Source organism: Bison bison, unplaced genomic scaffold, assembly GCF_000754665.1.
Source record: "Bison bison bison isolate TAMUID 2011002044 unplaced genomic scaffold, Bison_UMD1.0 scf7180017864163, whole genome shotgun sequence".
Taxonomy (NCBI): Eukaryota; Metazoa; Chordata; class Mammalia; order Artiodactyla; family Bovidae; genus Bison; species Bison bison.
In genome coordinates this window covers 2,493,899-2,516,492 of record NW_011494735.1, presented here as the reverse complement: position 1 = coordinate 2,516,492, position 22,594 = coordinate 2,493,899, and the positions used below count along the sequence as shown (strand labels likewise).

Here is a 22,594-nt window from a genome sequence, read left to right as displayed (position 1 = left end):
ATGGAAGGCAGGAAGTAAAGGGAGCAACAGAGGATGAGATGGTTGGATGGCATCACTGACTCAATGGACAGGAGTTTGAGCAAGCTCTGGGAGTTGGGTGATGGACAGGGAAGCCTGGTGTTCATGGAGTCACAAAGAGTTGGACATGACTGAGTGACTGAACTAACTAATGTTAATCCTGCGAAGGAAGGAAGGCAAAGAAAAGACTTTCCAAGGAAAATTTCAAGGAGATGATCTGCTTCATAAACAGCAGAAGCAGCTGTTTAGGATTTATGTAGAAGGGATCTTGATAAATAAATCAGTTAGTATGATTTCGAGACATGGATTGGCAGTAATTCAAATCCAAGGGGTAGGGAACGTATAGAGTATAGATCAGCAGAGAAGTGGAATGTTTTGAAACTCCTACCTGGGGCAAAATGACAAGCCTTGTGGGAAGACCTTGGTATTGATGGCAGGCCAAGGCTAAATTTTCTGCCTATTTGCTTTAGGAAGGAAGGAGTCGATGAGAGGAGGCCTTGTGATATGGTTTAAAAAATGTATTTGTGATTTTCTTCAAAGTTAGAGGACAATTTGGTAGACTTGACAGAGTAAAGTGACTGGAAAGTAGAAACCAAGGTGGATGTCAGGCTACAGAAGCAGGTAGGGGAGGATCGATATAGGGGTGGGTGACTAGACAAGATCTAAGAGGCACAAGAGCCTAAACAATGAACAAACCAAGCCCCCTTTTTTCAAGGTGTTGTTTCAAATAGAGTCAGATCCAGTGCGCGGATATGAACTGGAGTCCCTAGGGATCTGTGGGTCCCATGAAGGAGCCTTATTTACAGAAGCACAAAGCAGAAGAGATTAAGGTCACTGCAGGAGCACCTCCAGGCTGAGTGGGTGCTGTCCCTCACTCTCTAATGTAGGGTCCCTCTTCTTGGTGAAGGTAGGTCCCAGAGTCTGAAGTGAAGCAAATGAATCCTATTCCAGTTAGGGTGGGTAGTAGTGGATAGAAACAAGGCGGCTTCAGGAAACTGAGACAGTAAATATAAGAGGAGGGGACAGAGAATTGGAGCTGATCTAACGCACAAACATTTTTGGAAGCAATTACATGTGAGGCTTCCCAGGTGGCGCTAGTCGTAAAGACAGGAGAGACTCGGGTTCTACCTCTGTGTTGGAAAGATCTCCTGGATGAGGGCATGGCAACTCAATCCAGTATTCTTGCCTGAATCCTATGGACAGAGGAGCCTGGTGGGCTACAGTCCATGGGGTCAAGAAGAGTCACGACTCTTTGACTGAAAGTCACGACTGAAGCAACTTAGCACACATGGAAAGGCAGAAGTGGGGAAGAGGGTAGAGAGAGGGTAAGAAACCTGACTAGGGGACTTCCCTGGTGGTCTGCTGGTTAAGACTTCCAATGCAGAGTGTGTGGGTTCAATCCCTGGTCAGGGAGTTAAGATTCCACATGCCTCACAGCCAAAAAACCAGAATGTAAATAACAGAAACAATATTATAACAAATTCAGTAAGATTTCAAAAAAAAAAAAGAAACCTAGACTAAGTGTTCTACTCAGTACATCACAGGTGTAATCTCATCTTACTCTTACCACAACCCTGTGGGGTATATATTATTATTTCCATTTTACAGATGCATGCCCAGGTTCTCGCTATATCTATTGATAATAACTGTGGCTAACCTTGGTTACTTGCTTATGTGCCAGCCACTTTACAGATTACCTTTTAATCCTTATAAAAACATAAGAATTAGATATTATTATTACTTCCATTTTCCAGATGAGAAAATCAAGGCAAGGAGAAGTCCTGTAACTTGCCCAAGGGCACACAACCAGGCAATGGTGGGAGCCAGGATGCAAAACCAGGCAGTCTGTTTACAGAGTCCATAATTGTAATCACCATGGGTAACTGGCTTATTAAAGCCGGTCAGAGTTAAGAGGAAAAATAGAGGGAAGATACACTTACAAAGATGGAGAAATGATTATTTAAAAGGAAAGAAAGAAGGATAGCGATGAGGAGGGAAAACCTCATCCTGAAAGGGAATTTGAATGTTTAATTTTTAGAGATCAGAGAGGCTTTATTGATGATTTTAGTAATAATGAAGATGACAGTAACAAAGTGAACATTTATTGGAAGGCTTCCTATGTGACTTTATATCTATTTTCTCATTGAATTTTCAGAATAATTCTTTTGTCTGTATTGAAATTGCAGGACCTAGTACAGAGTAGCAGCTCAATAAATATTTATTGCGTGACTCTTAAAATGTGACTTTTGTGGTCTCACTTTTAGGAAACTCTAGGTCATAGGGCTAAATTCCAGGAGGCTCAGCTTCTGTGACTCTCGTGTTTTATTACTTCACAGCATTTATCTGTCTGAAGTTATCCTGTTTATTTCTTTGCTGTTTATTATCTCTTCTCTCTCATTGTTAGCATGTAAACTCTAGGAGAGCAGCGCCTCACTCATGTTATTTCAGTACTTGCAGCATCCAGAACAATGCCTTGCAGTTAGAAGGCATTGTTGAAGTTGATACACACTTGCCGTATGAATGAAGAGAACCCACAGCTGAGCTCTGGGGACAACTCTTCTCCCACAACAGCACAGTGAACTCCAGAGCAGGCAGGTCCTCTGCTCATGTGATTGCAAGCATCTTCCTCTCTGCGCCTGTTTTCAGTGAGCATCTGTTCACTTTCTCGGTCACTCACCTGTCATTCCCTCAACTATTCATTTCCCCAGGTTTAGTTTTGCAGCGAGCAAGAAAAGAAATTGCTTGTTTGCTCTGTTTTCAGTGCATAAACAGAGACCATCATAAAAGTTATCAAATCACCTATACCTGAAAATGACTCTTTCACCACACACCCATTAGGATGACTACTACTACAAAACAACGTACACACAAGTTGGAATCCCTGTATGCTGTTGATGGGAATGTAAATGGTGCAGCTTCTATGGAAACCAGTGTGGCATTCCTTGAAAAATTAAAAATATGACCGTATGCTCTAGCCATCTCATTTCTGAGTATATACCCTAAAGAATCTCAAGTAGCTATTTGTACACCCATGTTCAAGCAGCATTATTCACAGCAGCCAAAAGGTGGCAGCAACTTAAGAGTCCATGAACAGGTAGCTGGATAAAGAAAATACCGTATATACATACAGTGGAATATTATTCAGCCTTAAAAAGGAAGGAAATTATGACACATGCTACAATATGGATGAATCTTGGAGATACCATGCTAAATGAAATAAGCCAGTAACAAACACCGTATGATTCCACTTATATGAGGCCCCTAGAGTAGTCAAATTCAAAGAGTCAGAAGGTGAATGGTGGTTACCAAGAAAATGGGTACAGAGCTTGGCAAGATGAAAAGAGTTTGGAGACTGGTTGCACAACAATATGAATATACTTAACACTCTGAATTGTGCTATTAAAAATGGTTAAGATGGTAAATTTTGTCATGTGCATTTTTCACAATTAAAAAAGGATGAGTGGAGAAAAAAGATGACTCTTGGTAGTATGGCATATGCCTCATTCTAAAGGAGCAAGATCCTAAAGTGAAGGACTCAGTGAATTCAAATGAAAATGCAAAGTCCCTGTGAAGGAACAGAGGTGGAAGTCTAAGAGCTACCACTATAAACAACCTGCATCAGAGACAAGGAGGGTTAAGCACAAGCTCTTGGTTTTGAGTTCCTGAGGGTCAGTGTTGCAAATAACACTTTCTTTGATGACTTTTTAATATAATGTACATTCTTAAGCATTTTACACAAATCTTTATAGAGTTAGGCGTGTGATTAAATCAGGTTGTGCTGCTGCTGCTGCTCTGAAGTGTCTCTTGTTACATCCCGCCAACACTCACCTGTCCACACGCAGCTGGCAGACGATGCTCAGCGCATCCACAACTCCTTCTTCTCTCAACTGTCGACAGCCAATGGATGTAGCAATAAAACACCCCGTCCTGCCTATCCCTGCACTGAAAAGAACAGACAGTGAATTAAAAGGTGCAGGAAAAATAGCAGAGATAAAATATATTCCTTTAACATTGAAAACAACCATTAGGATCAATAATAATTATGATAACAGCAGCAGCTCTCATGTACTGAGTGTACAAACCTGGCCCTCTGCTAAGTGCTGCAACAGCATTCTTCCTTTTAGATCTGAGAAGTAGGATGAATGGGATGGAGGGAGGTGGTGGGTGGAAAGAATAGTGAAAAAGGTACCAGCTGTTCTACAAAGAAGAATTAGGGCCTGAAATTCAGTAAGGTATGGGCAGTAGCAAGGAGGGGAAAGACCTACATACATCACAAAAGTGAGCATGGAGGAGTGGAGCTGAACAGTGAGAAAAGCAAAAAGTCAAAGGTGACTTGCCCGGAGGACTGGAAGAATGGCAGTGTCGTGGAGATGCAGTGGGAGTTCTGGAATGAGGTCAGATTTGAGGAAGAGAGTGGGGGCTTTGGTCCTGGATATAATAATGTGGCTGGGGCTTCCCTCATGCCTCAGAGGGTAAAGAATCTGCCTGCAATGCGGGAGACCTGGGTTCAATCCCTAGGTCAGGAAGATCCCCTGGAGAAGAGAATGGCAACCCACACCAGTATTCTTGCCTGGCCAATTCCACAGAAGAGGCTGGTGAGCTATAGTCCATGGGGTCGCAAAGAGTTGGAAAAGACTGAGCGACGAGCACGTACACATACTGATGTGAAAGATGTTAGTGAATAGCTGAAGATTCAGTTTAGTTTAGGAGAGAGGCTGTGGCTAAAGGCACATATTTCCAAGTCTTTTTTTTTTTTAAATCAAGGTAACAGCTGAACAGAAATATTACCTGTCATGGAAGGTTTACTCGTGAATCTCTTTAGATGGCAAGTTATCAACTTTACAAACTTTCTCTGTCTGTCTCTTTCTCTCTTTCAGCGATTTCAACCATCTTTATGTAAATTTCTCCCAAATCTACACATAAGTTCCCCAAGTTCCTCCTAAACTCTAGATTAGCATTCCACCTCCTAGCTGGCACTTCTGCTGTTGCTATTTTACACTTGCTGCAGTTCAGTGTCTCTAAATCCAATGTATCTAAAACAGAATTAATTATCTTTTTCCTCAATGGCATTACCAAGCAGCCACAAGTTTTCCAGCCTAGAAATCTTGGATCCGTCTTCAGCATCTCCCCCTCTCTCACTTCCCACATCCAGTCTGTTACCAATTCTTATGCTTTCCACCTCCACTGAGCTTTTGGGATCCATGCTTTTCTTTCTATAAACTGTGCTCACGTTTTTGAAATCTTACTTCATGACTAACGATGATCTCATCATGGTTTCCCAGTCTCAAGGCTCAAGGCTAATTCATGATATACACAGTTGCTAGGTTCATCTTTCTGAAATAGGAACCTGATCATATTACTCAATACTCAAAAACTGTAGGAGTTTCCCAGGTGGCTCGGTGGTAAAGAATCCACCTGCCAATGCAGGTGATGCCGGAGACACAGCTTCGATCCCTGGGTCAGGAAGATCCTCTGGAGCAGGAAATGGCAATCCACCCCAGTATTCTTGCCTGGAAAATTCCACGGACAGTGGAGTCTGGTGGGCTATAGCCCAAAGGGTCACAGTGAGTTGGACATGACTGAACATACACGAGCACCAGCAAAAACTGCAGATGGTCACAGTACAATGTCTAAGCACGCTTCCATGGTATTCACGCCTTATATAGTATGACTGCATGAACTTTCAAGCTTTTTGTCTTTCTGCTGTTGACCTTGTACCCTTTGTGCCATTGTTTTCATTTGAATCTTTGCACAAAAAAAAAAATAAATAAATAAAACCCTTTTCTTTTTGAAATTTCCTTTTTGAGTTAATGATATTTCTCCAGTCAGAAATGCCCACCCTACCACCTTTTAAAACCACAAACATTGGTCCTTTTTTCAAGATCCTGCTCAGCATTATTCCAACTTTTAGAGACTTTCTTCAAATCTCATAGTTTGAGTGAATAGCTCCCCTTTCAGCACTCAAATATGGGTTTCCCTGATGACTCAGTGATAAAGAATCCTCCTGGCAATGCAGGAGATGTGGGTTTATTTCCTGGGTTGGGGACATGGCCTGGAGAAGGAAATGGCAACCCATGCCAGTGTTCTTTCCGGGGAAATCTCATTACAGAGGAGCCTGGCAGGCTACAGTCCATGGGGGTCACAAAGAGTTGGACACAACTTAGCAAGTGAACAACAACAGCAGCACTCAAATAGCACTTATTTCTCAGACTTGGCACTTGTTTCCTGTTGAATATGAGTGCAGAGGAATTCAGAAGAGGAATGCACCCCTTTTAGTGTAAGTGTCTATAGAGACTTTGTGTCAGTAAAGAGATAGTACTTGAACTGTACCTCGTGAATGGCACGCATTTTGGTTATCATCAATGTGAGAGAATGTTCCATAGGTGATACTGGTATAGGGAAAATTTTGCAGCAGAACAGAAAATAAGATGTGTGACAATGAGTAGACTAGTTTGGCTAGAAAGAGAAAGTTACATTAGAGGAATAGTGGGAAAGAAGGCTGGGAAGGTACAGTTCAGTTCAGTTCAGTCGCCCAGTTATGTCCGACTCTTTGTGACCCCCTGAATCGCAGCACACCAGGCCTCCCTGTCCATCACCATCTCCCGGGTTCACTCAAACTCACCTCCATTGAGTCAGTGATGCCATCCAGCCATCTCATCCTCTGTCGTCCCCTTTTCCTCCTGCCCCAATCCCTCCCAGCATCAGAGTCTTTTCCAATGAGTCAACTCTTCGCATGAGGTGGCCAAAGTACTGGAGTTTCAGCTTTAGCATCATTCCTTCCAAAGAATACCCAGGGCTGATCTCCTTTAGAATGGACTGTTGGATCTCCTTGCAATCCAAGGGACTCTCAGGAGTCTTCTCCAACACCACAGTTCAAAAGCATCAATTCTTCAGCACTCAGCTTTCTTCACAGTCCAACTCTCACATCCATACATGACCACAGGAAAAACCATAGCCTTGACTAGACGGACCTTTGTTGGCAAAGTAATGTCTCTGCTTTTCAGTATGCTATCTAGGTTGGTACAGTGGGGTCTATAAAGGATTATGGAAAGCTAAGAACTTTGGACTTCATCCTCTAAAAGAATGGTACTCTTTTTTTTTTTTTTTGAGAATATGTTAAAAACAATGAGTTTTCACTCCCCAGAAAATTCACTTAACTTAATGTACTCAAATCTGTTCAAGTCATTTCAAGTTCACTGGCCCCTGTAGCTAATCCACAAATCCAAGATTAAGAAATTTTGCTCTGGGCAATGGGAAGCCTGTGTGAAGCTTTGAGCAGAGACTCTGTGTGATGAAAGAGGGTTTTAGGCACATCATCCACGAGGAGTGCACAGAATAGACTGTAGTGGGGGTGGAGCATGGGGAAGTGGGGTGTGTATGTGCAATTAGCTGAATTCTAAAATACATGGATGAGGTCATAAGGGCCTGAACTTGGGTGGTTGGGCAGGAAGTGATGATTATGGGAGAAGCTTTGAAGGGAAAGCCAATCTGGTGACTGATTAGATACTGAGGCTGGAATTGAGAAAAGGGCCAAAGATAACTGTCAACATTTGATGTTGAGTGGCTGGAAAAAAGACGGTCTCATTCTTAGAAATAGCAATCAGAAGGGGAGCTGGTTTTAGAGGGGAAATGGTTAGTTCATTTTAGATATCCTGACTGTTTTATGATTTTGGGTGGGGGACAGTTCCAGCTCTAAAGTAAGTAACGTTTAGGATAAGGCCTAAAGTTAGAAACTAGATAATGACATGTTGGGCAAATAGACATACAGTAAATTTTACTCTTAATTAAACCACAAAGGTTCAAAAGAAGGCTAAAATCATAATTTAAAGTAATATACTTTGTTTACTAAAAATATCACCAAAGTCTATCTTATAAGACATAAGGGGATCAATAAAGTAATGCAAATTTTTTTGAGAAAGTATGGAGAATAAATGACCAGTTATATAAATAAGTTTAAAATGTGTACTTTGCTTTGGGCACACTAGCAGGAAAACAGAGGGAAGAGGTACAAGTTAAAGGATAAGATCTTTAAACTGGACACGAGTCAAGGGAACCACTGAACATCGGTGCCTCTTGTCAGCCCAGCTTCCAGGACCCCATGTTCTGGTAACAGCACTTTGTTTTCCTCTTGGTGAATTACCACTTGCCATTTAACGTTTCATAAATTTATTTCCATCTGTTTTTCATGAGGGAACTTTTAGAACAGTTGACTGGTTTTCACCAAATTCGACATAATAATAATAAATGTTATCAAGATACAATCCTAGAAAAGTTCAGGGGCATCTCAAAACAAGAAAAAAGCTGTTGATAATTAAAAAAATCATATGTCCTTCCTAGCACACATGAGCCTAATGAGACTAAATGAATCCACCTACATTTCAAGGTCGAGGACTGAATGAATAAGTCTCCTGTTCCCTGAGTGATTCATAAGTGAAATTTTCTCCACTGTACCACAGCTAAAAATATGCTAATCATGGCACTTCATTTCTGACAAGTATCACTGTGGTCAAGAATCAAGGGGGAGGCTAATTAGTTTCAGTATCTATTCAATTTGCCAGCAAAGTCAGAACCAGGAAGGCAAAGCCAACTGCCACCTGCTGTATGACTTTACAAAGAATAGACCGTTGCTGAGGCAGCAAGGACGGCTCATCCCTTACCTGCAGTGGACCACCACAGGCCCTCGGCCCTCGGAGGCAAGTCTGTCTTCTTCCACATCCAGCATGAGCTGCAGAAGGGGCTGGGCACTGTCTGGAGTCTTGTGATCGGGCCATGAGGTGTACCAGTAATGTTTCACACGTTGGGTGTGACTTCCTTGCTGAAAATAGAAATAGCCACCAAGCGCTTCATTTACTTGTGGAACTAAAAGGCATCCAAACCACAATACTAAACGCTTTCTATCACTGCCATCTTGCTTGCTCCTCACTTCTAGGTGGCCATAAAATCTAGGAGACTTTTGAAGAATATTCTTTCAACCTGAGAAAAATTTACTGTAAATATGCTGATGTCAAAATCTGACAGTCTTGCTTCAATTAAATGAGAAATATATACATGATATATATTTAATATAGAAAACATATATATGCTAGATATGTTTGTAATTTATGATCACGAACATAATGGTAGATGAATAAATGGCCAAGAATTGGGATATAGTGTGTTTCCTGTTCTTTGAATGCTCCAGACAGATTATTATAAACATATTGACCAGTATAAGACTGCTTAATTTTATACCCACTCTAATGATTCTACACTCACCCTAAATACCAGTTTTTAACAGTAGTGAGGAATCCCTGTAGTAAAGGAGTGGCAAGGGAGGGTCCATGCACATCATCTTAAAACTAGGTTGGGGCCTGGCCTAGACTAGGCACTAGAGAATACATGTTGAAGAACAGGTTTCTCTAAGTGCCTTCCTATCATGAATTTCCCATTAAAACCCATCAGTGCAGCTCTGTCTCAACTTTCTTCTTCTTTGTGATGATTCTGTCCCAGCAGTGGGGTTCTACATAGGACTGGAATCTTTGGGATGCTTGCTCTCTAGAAGTAAAAACAATAGCAACAATACCATGGCAACATCCCTCAGCATTTGCTGTCCAAAATTTAAATAAGATAAATTTTCTATGACATAATCTGGTCTGGGAAAGTCCCTATAAATGACTGTAACTCCAAGTTTTGGAAGATCTCAACAACACTTCAGGCTTTTCTTGCCTCCCACAACCACCCACGAGTGCAGATTTTCCCTTTCACAGTTTCCAGGCCTTACTTAAATCTGCTGAGACAAAGTGACATTAAAAAAAGAAATCATGGTAACATCTCCAGCACAAGCCTTTAGTCCTTTAGTTAAAGGTGTTCAAAAGGTTAAATCAGAGGTGTTATATATATGCAAATTAGAAGACCATAGCACCCTACTTAGTGGATTTTTTTAATGTCTACTTAAATTAATTATTCCACAGAGTGATAGTAGCTGACAACAAAATACATAAGGGAGTGATTAGAATTTCTTCTTGATCTTGACATTATTTAACTTGTTTAAATTGAATCTGCAGTTCTTAGGACAAAAAAGTTCAAAATAAAAATGCAATCCTCTAACACCTTCCACTTTGTAGACAGCTACAGCTCCATATTCTTACCTTTAAGACAAGGTTGCGAACAGTATAGTTATCGCATTCATTTACACTGATAACCAGAACCTCAACTTTTCCATATATTCCTCTCTTTTCTGGCCAATAAAGCACACATTTCTGGAGGAGGGGAAAGAAGAACACGGCAAATATTAATGGTTTTCATTGGCCTGGAAGCATTTTTCATTCAAGCATCTCAAAAGTTTCTATTTAGTTAAATAAAATAAATCAAGTATCAATTTTAAACATTCTGTAAATGAGCTAAAACCACCGAACTATACATTTTAAATGGATAAACTTTATAGTGTATATATATATATGCATGTGGCACTCAGTTGTGTTCAACTCTATGCAGCCCAACTCTTTGTAACCCACCAGGCTCCTCTGCCCATGGGATTTTCCAGGCAAGAATACTGAAGTGGGTTGCCATTTCCTCCTCTAGGGGATATTCCTGACCCAGGGATAGAACCCACGTTTCTTCTGTCTCCTTCATTGGCAGGAAGGTTTGTTTGTTTGTTTACCACTAGTGCCACCTGGGAAGCCCATAGTATGTATAGTATAAATTATACCTCAATCAAGTTTTTTTTTTTTTTTAACCAGCACTATTGCTATTAATCCCATACAAAAAAATAATTAAGGCAAAATTTCTCAAATCCCCACAGAGAAATTAAGGGCTAATTCAGAACTGAATTAAGAATTAGGAGATCCAAATATTAGAGTTTATCATGAGATGAACAAGGTGAAAATAAAATGTTCTCCCCTATGATTGAGGCAAGTCACATTTCCTTGGGGCTTCCCTGGTGGCTCAGATGATAAAGAATCTGCCTGCGGTGCAGAAGACAAGGGTTCAATCCCTGGATCGAGAAGATCCCCTGGAGAAGGGAATGGCTACCCACTCCAGTATTCTTACCTGGAGAATTCCATGGACAGAGAAGCCTGGTTGGCTACAGTCCATGGGGTCGCAACGAGTGGGACACAGCTGAGTGACTAACACTTTCACTTTTTCACACATTTCCTGCTCCATCAAACTAAAGTCTCTAGTAAGAGTATCTGTAATATGTTAGATGCCACAGAATGCAGTCTCCCCTGTATGTAAAGTAGACATAATGGCCATTAATATATCTGTGGTATTGTATTTGCCAGGACCAGTTGCCTTTTCACCTACAGGATCCATTGAAATAAATGTGTAGCAAAATTATTTTTAAAATTTTTATGAAGGATCCTCTTTGAAGGGTTTAATAGAAGTAATAACAATTATATTGCAAGCAAGAAAACATAATATGATGGATAAGGTGCAAGCTTTGGAGTCAAAGAGCCTGGGACCAAATTTTGGTGCTACCATTTATCTGTGAGTCCATAAACAGGGAACAAAAACTCTCTCTGGCCTCAGCTTCCTCAAGATTTAATACATGGAAAGCACTTAGGACAAAGCCAGGCCTACAGTAAGCATTCAAAACTTGATATTATTATTGTTATTATATTTTACAATACTGGATTATGGGATGGGTTTTTGATCTAAAGTGATTAGATCATTACTTAAATATGCATTAGATCATGCATCAAATATATTATTTTTATGATATCATCACATTATTTAAAAAACTACAAAATGAGTTTCAAACATACATATAAATGCATATTATTTATTCTTTTGCCTTTTAAACAACCACAAAAGAACTACTACTTTTTTACCACATATTTTAATGTCTAAGAATAAGTGTGAAAGTTAATGCTTTATCTTCAGTGTCCAGGGAAGTAATTTAATTTTAGAAATATTGTTTAACTAGAATTCATCATTTTCTTTCAAACACACATGCATATCGATAAAGAAATTCTTTCACTTATTGCCTTCGGTTAGGGACCTTTCAGTCCTCAGGACGCTTGTTTTTTTATGTCTATGTCAAAGTTAAGTTATATTTTCTTAACTATATTTAATAAAATAGTTAAGTTCTTGTAGATTTAAAAGAGCAACAGCAAAAAAATTACAGAATTACAGAACTAAAGGAAAAGACATGTAACATATCAGAAACACACCTCTGGGGCTCTATCATGCTAAGCACCAAATGCTCTATGTGACAGAGCCACAAGGAAGTCACTTCATCTAGTGGAATCACTGTTTTTCATCCACTACAATAAAAACACATTTGCCTACTCTACATTCTGGTCCTTTTCCAAACAAAGTAAATCATTTTCACCTCTATTTCCATGCTATCCCACCCCCAAGACTATCAAGCAATCAGGCTATCAGGCTTAGTCTGGCTAATATAACATTAACATTTAAAAAAAGAGAAACCTTCAGCACAGGGAATTATACTCAAAATCTTGTAATACCTTCTAATGGAAAAGAATCTAAAAAAGAATCATACATATATCTGTATAACTGAATCACCTTACTGTATACCTGAAACTAACACAGCACTGTAAATCAACTATATTTTAATAAATTTTTTAAAAAAATAGCAATCTTTAAAAAATAAAGCAATTTCTTTCCCTCCTCATTTACGAATTGCCAAATGTCTGAAATTTCCCCAATTTGTTAAAGATAATCATACTAACCAAATTGCCTGGTTGCTTTCAATGGAGCATCAATTATTTCGCTGCAAGACCCGAACTATTGTGTGACTTAAAACCCATGCCTCCTGGATGAATCCAAGAAGAGCGACAAAGAATCTTGCAAAAGGTATTGAACAAAGAAAGAGGCATTCAGTGGCCCAGCAGTCAGGCATATGTGCCCCATTGTCCAGGATCTGGCCTGAGTAGCAGGCCCCTCAATAAGAAGGTGGCTCTTGAAACTGGTAAGAAAAGCTGCCAGGCAGGAGCTCTCAGCTTGTACCCTGACTCTTAACAATACAATCCAGGCTTGTGCACCTACTTGATAAATGGAAGCACTGCTTGCTTCTCTCCTGAGCTTGCCGGGGCCCTCTCGAATGTTTTTCTTGACTCTTTACCAAAAATGCAATTGGCAGCCGGCTCCCAGTAGACAATGTAATGTGACTTGTTCGTTCAAACAACCCTTAATTAGCATCCCATCTCCTTTCTGAGATACAATAGCTTATTTTTACACACTGAATACATTTTTCCCCTCTTTAAGGAGGATGTAGAAAAAGAGACCAGATAAGTGTGGGTGCTTTTGAATATGAGGTGAGCGAGAGCTGCAAATGTGGTTGTTTCTAAGGGCATCAGTTCACATTTGAATTATTTTTGTGAGTAGCTTTTTACGGTTTCTTCATTGTGGTGTTAACAATGATATGAAAAAGAAAAATGCAAGGAAGGAAAGTGCTCTCTTAAAGATAATATTGTGAAATCACACTAATTGTGTGTAATTCGAAATAGCACGCTATGTAGCAGAATATAACCCCAAATCATCACTATTCTGTTAGCTGGGCCAGTTCTTTCAGTAAAATTGTCTATTAATTCCAAGAATTCATAATTTGGAGGACAAAGAGGTTTCCAGAAGGTTATGTGTCTCTTGTACAAACAAGTAATTAGTGAACCTTGACTGTAAAGATCCTGGACATCAACCAATTTTTCATCATCAGCAGTTTACAGCAAAAGTAGAATGCAGTGCAAAGCAATGCAAACCCATATTTTTGTAATCTATTTTTTTTTCCTTTGATCATCCCTCTCACTCTCACCACATTAGGGTTATTTGTGTATAAAGAAGAAGCAAGCCTAGCTAGTATATTAGCTGCCTGAAAAGAAAATCTATTTTTAAGTTACTTTTTTTTAAAATTCTATGCATTTAAAATCAAAGAAATTTTTGCTTTATGAGCTAAAGATGTATCATCACAAAAGAAATGGCTCTAAATAAACAAAGAGATACTTAGTTGCAGTTGGGTTATATTTGCGTAAAAGAGAATGGATCAGATTGTCTAAAATTATTATGGTTTTAGTTACTCTAATTCTTAGTATTCCACCTAATATTACTAACATAGATGCAGAAATTTAATATTAAAAGCATCTTTACCAAAATATATCATTGAATCCCTTCCATGATCATTTGTGTTAAGTAGAAAAGAGAGTAGATATTGTTATTGTTATAATTTTTTAAATAATTTTACAGCTGAGAATACTGAAGCTCAGGTGTTTTGGTAGGGGTCTCTGAGAACATTCTCTTGGAGCCAAGACCCTTTGAGCAAATATCACTTTATAAATCCAAGCTTTGGTGTTTGGATTTCTGCTCCAATAACCAACTCTTTTCATTACCATTAACCAATACTCTCCCTTCCCTCTGTGAAATACACTGATACTCAACGGAACACTGAATGCCCTCCATCCACTCTCTTACTAAGTGCAGTACTTCTGTCACTGTCTGCTGAGCTGTATGTTTCTAAGTGGTATTTGTATCCAAACCTCTTAAGGACAGCTGCATTCATTTAATGAAAACTTTACATAAATTCATGAAACATGAGGGTAAGAAGAAAAAAAGAACTTTTCCATGAAATAATTGTGTGAGTTAATTAGGTTTTCATGGGGGGCGGGGGAAGTGGATCAGTAAAGAAAACTGCATGCAAATCAGGTACAGGTGAGACTTAGAAAAGGGCAAAGTTTGGAAATACAGACAGAATTCTGCATTCATATGGTTTTATAAACTTTTCTATGTTCTCTCATTTTAAAGAAACTGAAATGGGACATTTTAATGATATATAAAGGGCAGGAATTACACAAACTACATGACCTGGAACCAATATTAAAAATAATAAAAGACTGTCCCATAATAAAATAATGAACAAATCTGAATAGGAACAACTGTACCTGTTTTAAGACAAAATAAAAGAGCTTTTTGCTGTGTTTGAGTCTCCACTCCGACGTTTTTGGATTATATGTGTCAAATAAGAGGGCTTCTAACTATAGTTAGAAATAAACCAAGTTACAGCAATTGAATGGAGAACAGCTGAATTACAAATTAGGGTGCCGAATTATACCTCGAATGTAAGCATGTTTGAAAGAACAGGTGAGTAATATTTCTTAGGGACTGTCAGCCTCAGAATTCCTGGCCACTCTTAATTGCTTGTGCAGCATAACTGTCCAGCCCCCGGTCATTCAGGAAATAAGCTGAGGCTGCTGGGCAGTGCTGGGCAGTGCTGGGTCAGGCTGCTTCTCTAGAAACCAAATATCTAATTCTGATCGTCCAGAACAGCTGAATACCGGTCAATGGGTCTCCACTGTCCTTCAACATGACCCTCCCTGACCTTGTTGACAGACACTCTGACTATGGGACTTTGCTCATTTATTTTCATGCTTGGTACAGAGTGAATCCTCTTGTCCACCCCACACTTCACAGACTGACCTCTAACTTGAGCATGACTCCCCCATCACAGTTTCAATCCACACTTTCAAATTGTCCACTACTTTGAATGAACAGACCTTACACTTTTTAAGTCAAAATGCTTTATCCTTCCCCTCTTTCCTTCTTAGAAAGGTTAGAGATTTTAAACCAGGACTGTAAGCAATCCCAGGTACTGCTCTCTGGCCGCAATCACTGCTTGGATTAGAACTTTCTCCCTTCCCACCTTAACTAGGAAGAAGACTTGAGGAGGGTATGTAGAGAGGTGAGAAGGAGGAGTTGGGAGTCAGATCGCTGGCTGTTTAGCCTGGGCAGGTTGCTTAACTGCCCTGGACGTCAGTGTGTTCTTTCACTGAGTTTTACAAATAAGCTTATTGTAAAGATTAATTTCTAAGCACACTGTTAGTGTTCAATAAACATTAGTTACTTGGAAGATCAAACAGCCCAGTTTCTACACTTCCTAGGTATATTTGATGAACTTTCTAGATTATCTAACTCTAATTTTTTTAGCTAATTTTAAATAGTTGAGAAGATGTACTTTTATTTTATGGATTTAGAATATAACATAGTATAATTAAATTTAATTACTAGTGTTTTATCAGGAAAATTTATTTTCTCTTTAAATGTACAGCTTAAAAAGATCTACTTTATTTTTAACTATAATTTACTTACAAATCAATCATTTCCACCTGAATACCCATCAGATTTCATAATGAAACTTAAGGTAAACATGGGATATACTTGATTAATATTTATATTGTAAAGAAGCACTTGTTTTGGATGTATTTAATTAAATAAAGTCATCTATAGTAGCTGTGATTTGACTTAAGTCATTACTTGCATAAATTCATAAGATTCTTATAGGCTGCCATATATAAATTTTAAAATGCTCTCCTGATCTTGGTGTAAACTGTCTTCTATCTCTCTTACTCTACCATATGTTTTCTCCACTCCTCATAAGACCTAACACTGTACCTATATCTAATATTTAAAATTTTTGTTTCTTGTTTACCGTGTCTACTCTTTTAGATTGTAGCTCCATGAAAGGAGGGATCTTTGACTATTTTGTCAATAAAGATATAATCCAAGTGCCTACACTGGTGCTTGATGGTTGATAGTGGATAAATATCTGTTGAATGAATGCACACACACCACTGGATGTTTTATAAAGAAGAACTAAGTACTGAAAGTCATCAAGGTTAGCTGGAGAATTCTAGATGCTAAAGGTAATGGTAATAGTGTAGTGTCTGTCCATGGAATTCTCCAAGCAAAAATATTGGAGTGCTTAGTCACTTTAGTCCTGTCCGACTCCTTGCGACCCTATGGAACTTAGCCCGCCAGGCTCCTCTGTCCATGGGATTCTCCAGGCAAGAACACTGCAGTGGGTTTGCCATTCCCTTCTCCAAGGGATCTTCCCAATCCAGGGATCAAACCTGGGTCTCCTCATTGCAGGCCTATTCTTTACCACCTGAGCTACAGGGAAGCTCAAAGATGATGACACTGTTAGATGTATTTCTAACATTGGGAACATATTTTTTCAAAAGTTCTTATCACTTAGGTCATTTCACATCTAAAATTATAAATTAATAATGAAAGATGTGGATAAAAAGATTGGAAATGACTTTATCTATTAATAAGGAAATGATTACATACATTTTAGCAACCATACAGTGAAATTCTAGCAGTCATTTAAAAATCATGTTTTTGATGAGTTATTAATGATACGGAGAACACTCATAATGTTAAAAGCAGAATATACAAAGAATACAGAACCCTCTTTCATCCTCTATAGTCTTCAGCAAAATGTACCATTCCAGGCCCATCTCCCTTCGCTCCCTACTATGCTCAGGCCACATCAAAGTGCTCAGCATGCTCTGTGGTGTCGTGTCTGCCTCTGTGCTGTTGCTTCGCCAGGTTTATGTTCCTCGTGCACCTACTTCCTCTGCAGGTCCCTGCTGAAAAACTGTAAGGCACATAAGAGCTATTTGGACAAAGAAATGTAATTAAAATAAATCTTATCCATAATTTTATCAGCTAGAGAAAGGAAGAAAATGAAATTGGGGAATACTTAAAATACAATTTCTTTATTTTGCTTTTTGAGGTTAAACCGCTTGCAAAGTGCTGAATAGGTCAATGGGCAAAATGCGTTTTTTAAGTATTTAAGTCACATAGGTGAACTCAGATGAAAGATGTAAATTTTAAGACAGACTATGGCAGTATTAAGTACTCGAGAGAAGTATTTCATTAGGCCAGATCACCAAGTAATGCTCTCACTTCGTGAACGATAGTTCGGTGTCTTATTCCTTCTTGAAGCCAACAACGGGTACTTTGTCTTTTAATGTCTTGCATCTTTATTTATGAGCTTCCCACGTGGCTCAGATGGTAAAGTATCTGCCCGCAATGTAGGAGACCTGGATTTGATCCCTGGCTTGGGAAGATCCTCTGGAGAAGGGCATGGCAACCCACTCCAGTATTCCTGCCTGGAGAATCCCATGGACAGAAGAGCCTGGTGAGCTACAGTCATGGGATCACAATGAGTCAGACACGACTGAGCAACTACCACTTTACTTTACTTTACATCCTTCTTTAGCCCATTTATTATGTTGGGGCATAATGAGTATGTGAGCTTTGGAATCAGATAAACCTGGACTAAAATTGGGACTCCATCACTTACTAACTTTGAGACTATAGGCAAATGATTTAACCTCTGACCTTCATTTCTCATCCATAACATAGGTATAGTAAATCTTGCTTTGTAGAGATAGAGTGAAAATGAACTGAATTAACATATGAACTGTGCGTACTATATACATTCAACAAATGGCAGTCTGTGGAAAATAGTTTCCACTGTACACATAATATGACCGACATTCATAGCCACTTCTTTCTTAGCAGAAAGTCTGAGCTAGTCTGAGGACTTTGGAAATATAGAAATGCTTCTTGTCCTGTTTAGACTCATCCTACTCTAGCTTTTCAGGTTTTAGCTGCTGTGTCTTCTCTAGTTAAGCAATAGTTCATGTTAAAAGTTTGAACACTGTGTTTTCAATGTTTTATTTCTTTCAAGAGGAATTCCTTCATGAGATTTACGTAAATGAAGAAATCAAACTTACCAACAATAAAAGTGGCTTCTCCTTTCACACCATAGATGAGAACTGATTTGTCAGCTTTATTTTAAAATTTTTTGCCTATTCTTATTTAATAAAGTAACTATGAGAATATTGTGATGATTTAATAAGAGCTGGCAATTATTCTTTTATTTATTTATTAGAAAGTAGAAAGGTTCATGAAAATACAAAGCCTGGGAATTTCTAAAGATAACTCCACCCTCACATATTTTTGGAGGAAATGATTTTTGTCTATTTCAAACAATGACGCTTAACACAATTGAAAGTTGGCACATTTTTGGTAAACAGCATCTTCCTGGCAGTGTGAAGTCTACTGCCTATTTCTTTTGAGCCAGACTTTTCAGTATCATTTTGATTTGTAAAACATTAAAGTTTCTTCCATAGTATTCTTTGTACATCTTTAGAGAATCTGGATGGAAAGGAATTTTCATTTTAATTTAATGAGTAATCAATAATAACAGAAGTCAAAATCTTTATTGCAATATTTGGAATTATGACTGGCCATGGGAAAATACATGTAGCAAATTGCACACAGAAGTGTAACATAATGTATCAATATTTACTTTGATGTTTCCAGAATATATATCTCAGACACTTAAAAAGGCAAGAGGCTAAAAATGGTAAGAAAAAATAATACCTTTTCCATTTCTGAATTATGCAGCCAAAGTGAAAAATAAAAACCTCAGTCATCCTTTATGTGGACATTATTTTTTCAAAAATTCTGGCTTTCAACAGATCTACTTGACTCTCCTATAGAGAACAAGAATTCTGAGAATGGTACCAACAGGTTTGCATGCTAAGTTGCTTCAGTTGTGTCTGACTCTTTGTGACCCTATGGACTGTATCCCACCAGGCTGCTCTGTCCATGGGATTCTCCAGGCAAGAATACTGGAGTGGGTTGCCATTTCCTTCTCCAGGGGATCTTCTCGACCCAGGGACTCCTCCTGACCCAGGAAATCCAACCCTGTCTATCTTCTGCATTGGCAGGTGGGTTCTTCAGCAACGGTGCCACCTGGGAAGCCCACAGGTTAGCTTCAGGTTTAATGCACTTGAAAAGGAAAGAACAAGACGGGCTCTATTTGCACATTCACATTCAGAACAGAGATGTCTGAGCATAGTCAGTTAACCAACTCATTGTCACTTTGAAATACATATTTATCTCATACAGCAGTTCTCTTATAATGACAAACTCTGGTCTTGGGGACAGAAGGGAAGAATACTGTCTGTTAGGGCTTTGGCATATTCACCAATTATTCATATTATCTCTGTTGGCCTTTAAAATATGTCACATCCTACTTAACTTCTAGGGAATCCTTACTCACTAACCAACAATCTTGGCTTCTTCTGTCCTGTCCTGATGAAACCTGACTCAAGAACAAGTTACAGCACCATTGGCGTATCTCTGTCTTTTTGTCTAAGGAAACAAATATATCATAACATTTGAGGAATGAAATGCTCAGGACAACAAAAATTATAATTTATCTTACACAGTTACTAAACCTATGATCCTTGTGGGATATATGCTTTGCCAAGTATTTATCCTTAATAAATATGCAACAAATAATGTTTTCAGTGGAAAAAAAACTTGTTTCAAAACATTTACATCCTTATGTTTATGTAATCGCATAAATCACAGTGCTTTTTCCATGCCAATTTTGTATGATTTTACTTTTAATAAAAGAAATAGAATTAATAAAGGTATGAATGTTCTTAGAGAAAATACATCGTGACAATCTATTCAGAAAATGGTAATTCCAACCAAAGTGGGCAGGTGTAGTTCAGTCTATTCAGATCCAGGAAGCATTGCTAAATCTTGTGTGAGTTCTAAGGTGTCTGTGATTTCCTCTCATTCCTTTGTGGGTATTATTCTACCGAGTTTTGGCTTCTGCTGTTACTACTGAGAAGCCAATTGTTAGTCACTCTGGTTGTTAAAACAATCTCTGCAGTGTTTTTCAGTTCCACAGATGTGTCTAGCTGTGGATTTATTTTATTTATCCAGTCTAGGATTTACTGTGAGAGATCAAGTCTTTCACCAATTTTGGAAAATACCTAGCCAGTATTTCCTCAAATATTACTTCTTTTTTTATATTCTCCCTTTTCTTCTAAAATATCCATTAGACATATATTAGACATCTAAATATTGTCCTCTGAAATTCTATTTCACATTTTTGGTCATTTTGATCTTCTAGGTAATTTCCTTAGCTCTGCTTTTTAATCCAGTAATTATTTATTCAACTGTGTCCAGCTTGCCAATCAACTTATGAAGTTTTTTCATTTTAATGTGTATAATATTTATTTCTAGGCCTCTTTGGTTTGTTTTTAAATCTTCCTAGTCTTTTTTGATAGTAAATTGTTCTTTTGTCAAGTTTTTAATTTTATATTTTGTATGTTTAATTATAAAAAAGCCTATATTTACAGTTTCTATTGTTTCAATTTCTTATAGGTCTATTTCTACTATTCGTTGTTTCTGCTTTTTACTTATGTTGGTTATTTACATGTGTTTCTCAGAAGTTTGACTTCTGGGTTTATATTTGCTGGGCTTTTTCCTTTGAAATTCTGTGTAGTGTTTGCTGTGCAGATAGCAGAAGACTTTGTTTTTGTAAAGTGCCTTACCAATGCAGTATTACTTTTAATTTTTTAATTAAATGAATATAAACTAGTTTATAAATGATTTCTATACATTAAAAAATACTATTTTGTATTAATTACTTACCACTTGGTGCTTCCTGGTTTTTGAATTCTGAATACTCAAGAGTACCTTACTATTGATCCCATGAGAAGGCCAGACTTTGATAGATTAATTCCTGTTATAATCCTATTTTGGTAGGCAGGTTTATTTCTGTGGTTCACCCTTTCACTGAAGGTATAGCCCTTGCAGGTGCTCACTTCGTGGAAGGTCTCAGTTCTAAGTCCTAGCTCCTGCAAGCCCAAGGCTTTGTCTCCAGTTCTTATACTGTCATGAAAACACAAATAACCTGTAATTCTCTGGTTTTATGAATTTTATTCAGTTTTTTACTACTAGAATTTACTTTCTCCCCCAAGCTCTGCTATGCATGCCATATCGTATTTCACTATGACTGGTTTTTCAGATTATTTAGCTTGCCATATTAACATAAGTTCTATGTATACATGCATGTGTATAAATACACAGAGAATATACCTTTAAAACTTGAAGAATTTTTTTTCCTGCCATGAAGGTAAATTGTCACAGATATTAAACAACTGTGCAGGACTTGTCAGTGGCTTATTATGCTGACAAGTTGATATTGGGTGAAATAGCTAAGAATATTAAGGATTATTTTATTATGCTACTTTAGGCTTTCATATAAGATTCATAGAAATGCATTTATTTAGTAAGCATATAGCTAATGTAGTATACAACTTCATCTACTGGCCAAAAATATACTTTTTTTCCCAGGATAAATTTCAGAAAAAAATTCTTTGTCTATTGTAGCAAAAATGGAAGAAAACAACAAAACTTTAAAAGAACTTTAAGTTGCTGTTTGTGTACCTGAGTTTTCTGCATTAGCAGCATGGTTATACTATGGTTGGTGGTTGCAACTCACCAAAGGAGTAAAAGGGAAATTTCCATTTTCTTAAATTCTTATTGTCAGGGTGAGATGAAGGCATAGTCATTTTGATCAGAAAACAAAGACAAATGCTGGCTAAAATCAGACTGTAAATTATCTCAATAAGATGTCATGAAATGTAGGCAGTGCCTAGGATAGCACTCTTTGGGAATTACACAGTTTTATTTTTATGATGCAAAATACAGAAAGCATATTCTATAAGCTAGATCCTTAGAAAAGTTTACTAGTATGCATGTGGGGTCTAATTTTGTCTCTTTCTTGGATTTTGTTTTATGAAAATATTGAGAAAGTTGTTTGGTTTGGTTAACTTCAAACCTTTCTCCAAATTTCACTTTCTCAGTGAGGTGTATCTCCCTGTATAATACTGCAGCTTGCTCTTCTCCTACTGCTCCCTGCATCTCAGACACCCAGTCCCCTTATCCCACTCTATTGTTTTTTCCTACAGCATCTATCCCT

The 22,594-nt window shown here is 38.2% G+C and overlaps 1 protein-coding gene across 2 annotated transcripts in view; it reads right to left on the bottom strand.

Moving 5' to 3' along the window:
• The window catches only part of PTPRR (protein tyrosine phosphatase, receptor type, R), a 276,685-nt gene that overhangs the window by 17,762 nt on the left and 236,329 nt on the right, over positions 1-22,594 (bottom strand). For both annotated transcript variants that reach the window (XM_010841511.1, XM_010841512.1), the window contains 3 exons: positions 10,146-10,256; positions 8,676-8,833; positions 3,847-3,960 (listed from right to left, as the gene is read on the bottom strand). In XM_010841511.1, the coding sequence (XP_010839813.1) occupies positions 3,847-3,960; positions 8,676-8,833; positions 10,146-10,256 (383 nt within the window). The remainder of the gene's footprint in view (positions 1-3,846; positions 3,961-8,675; positions 8,834-10,145; positions 10,257-22,594) is intronic.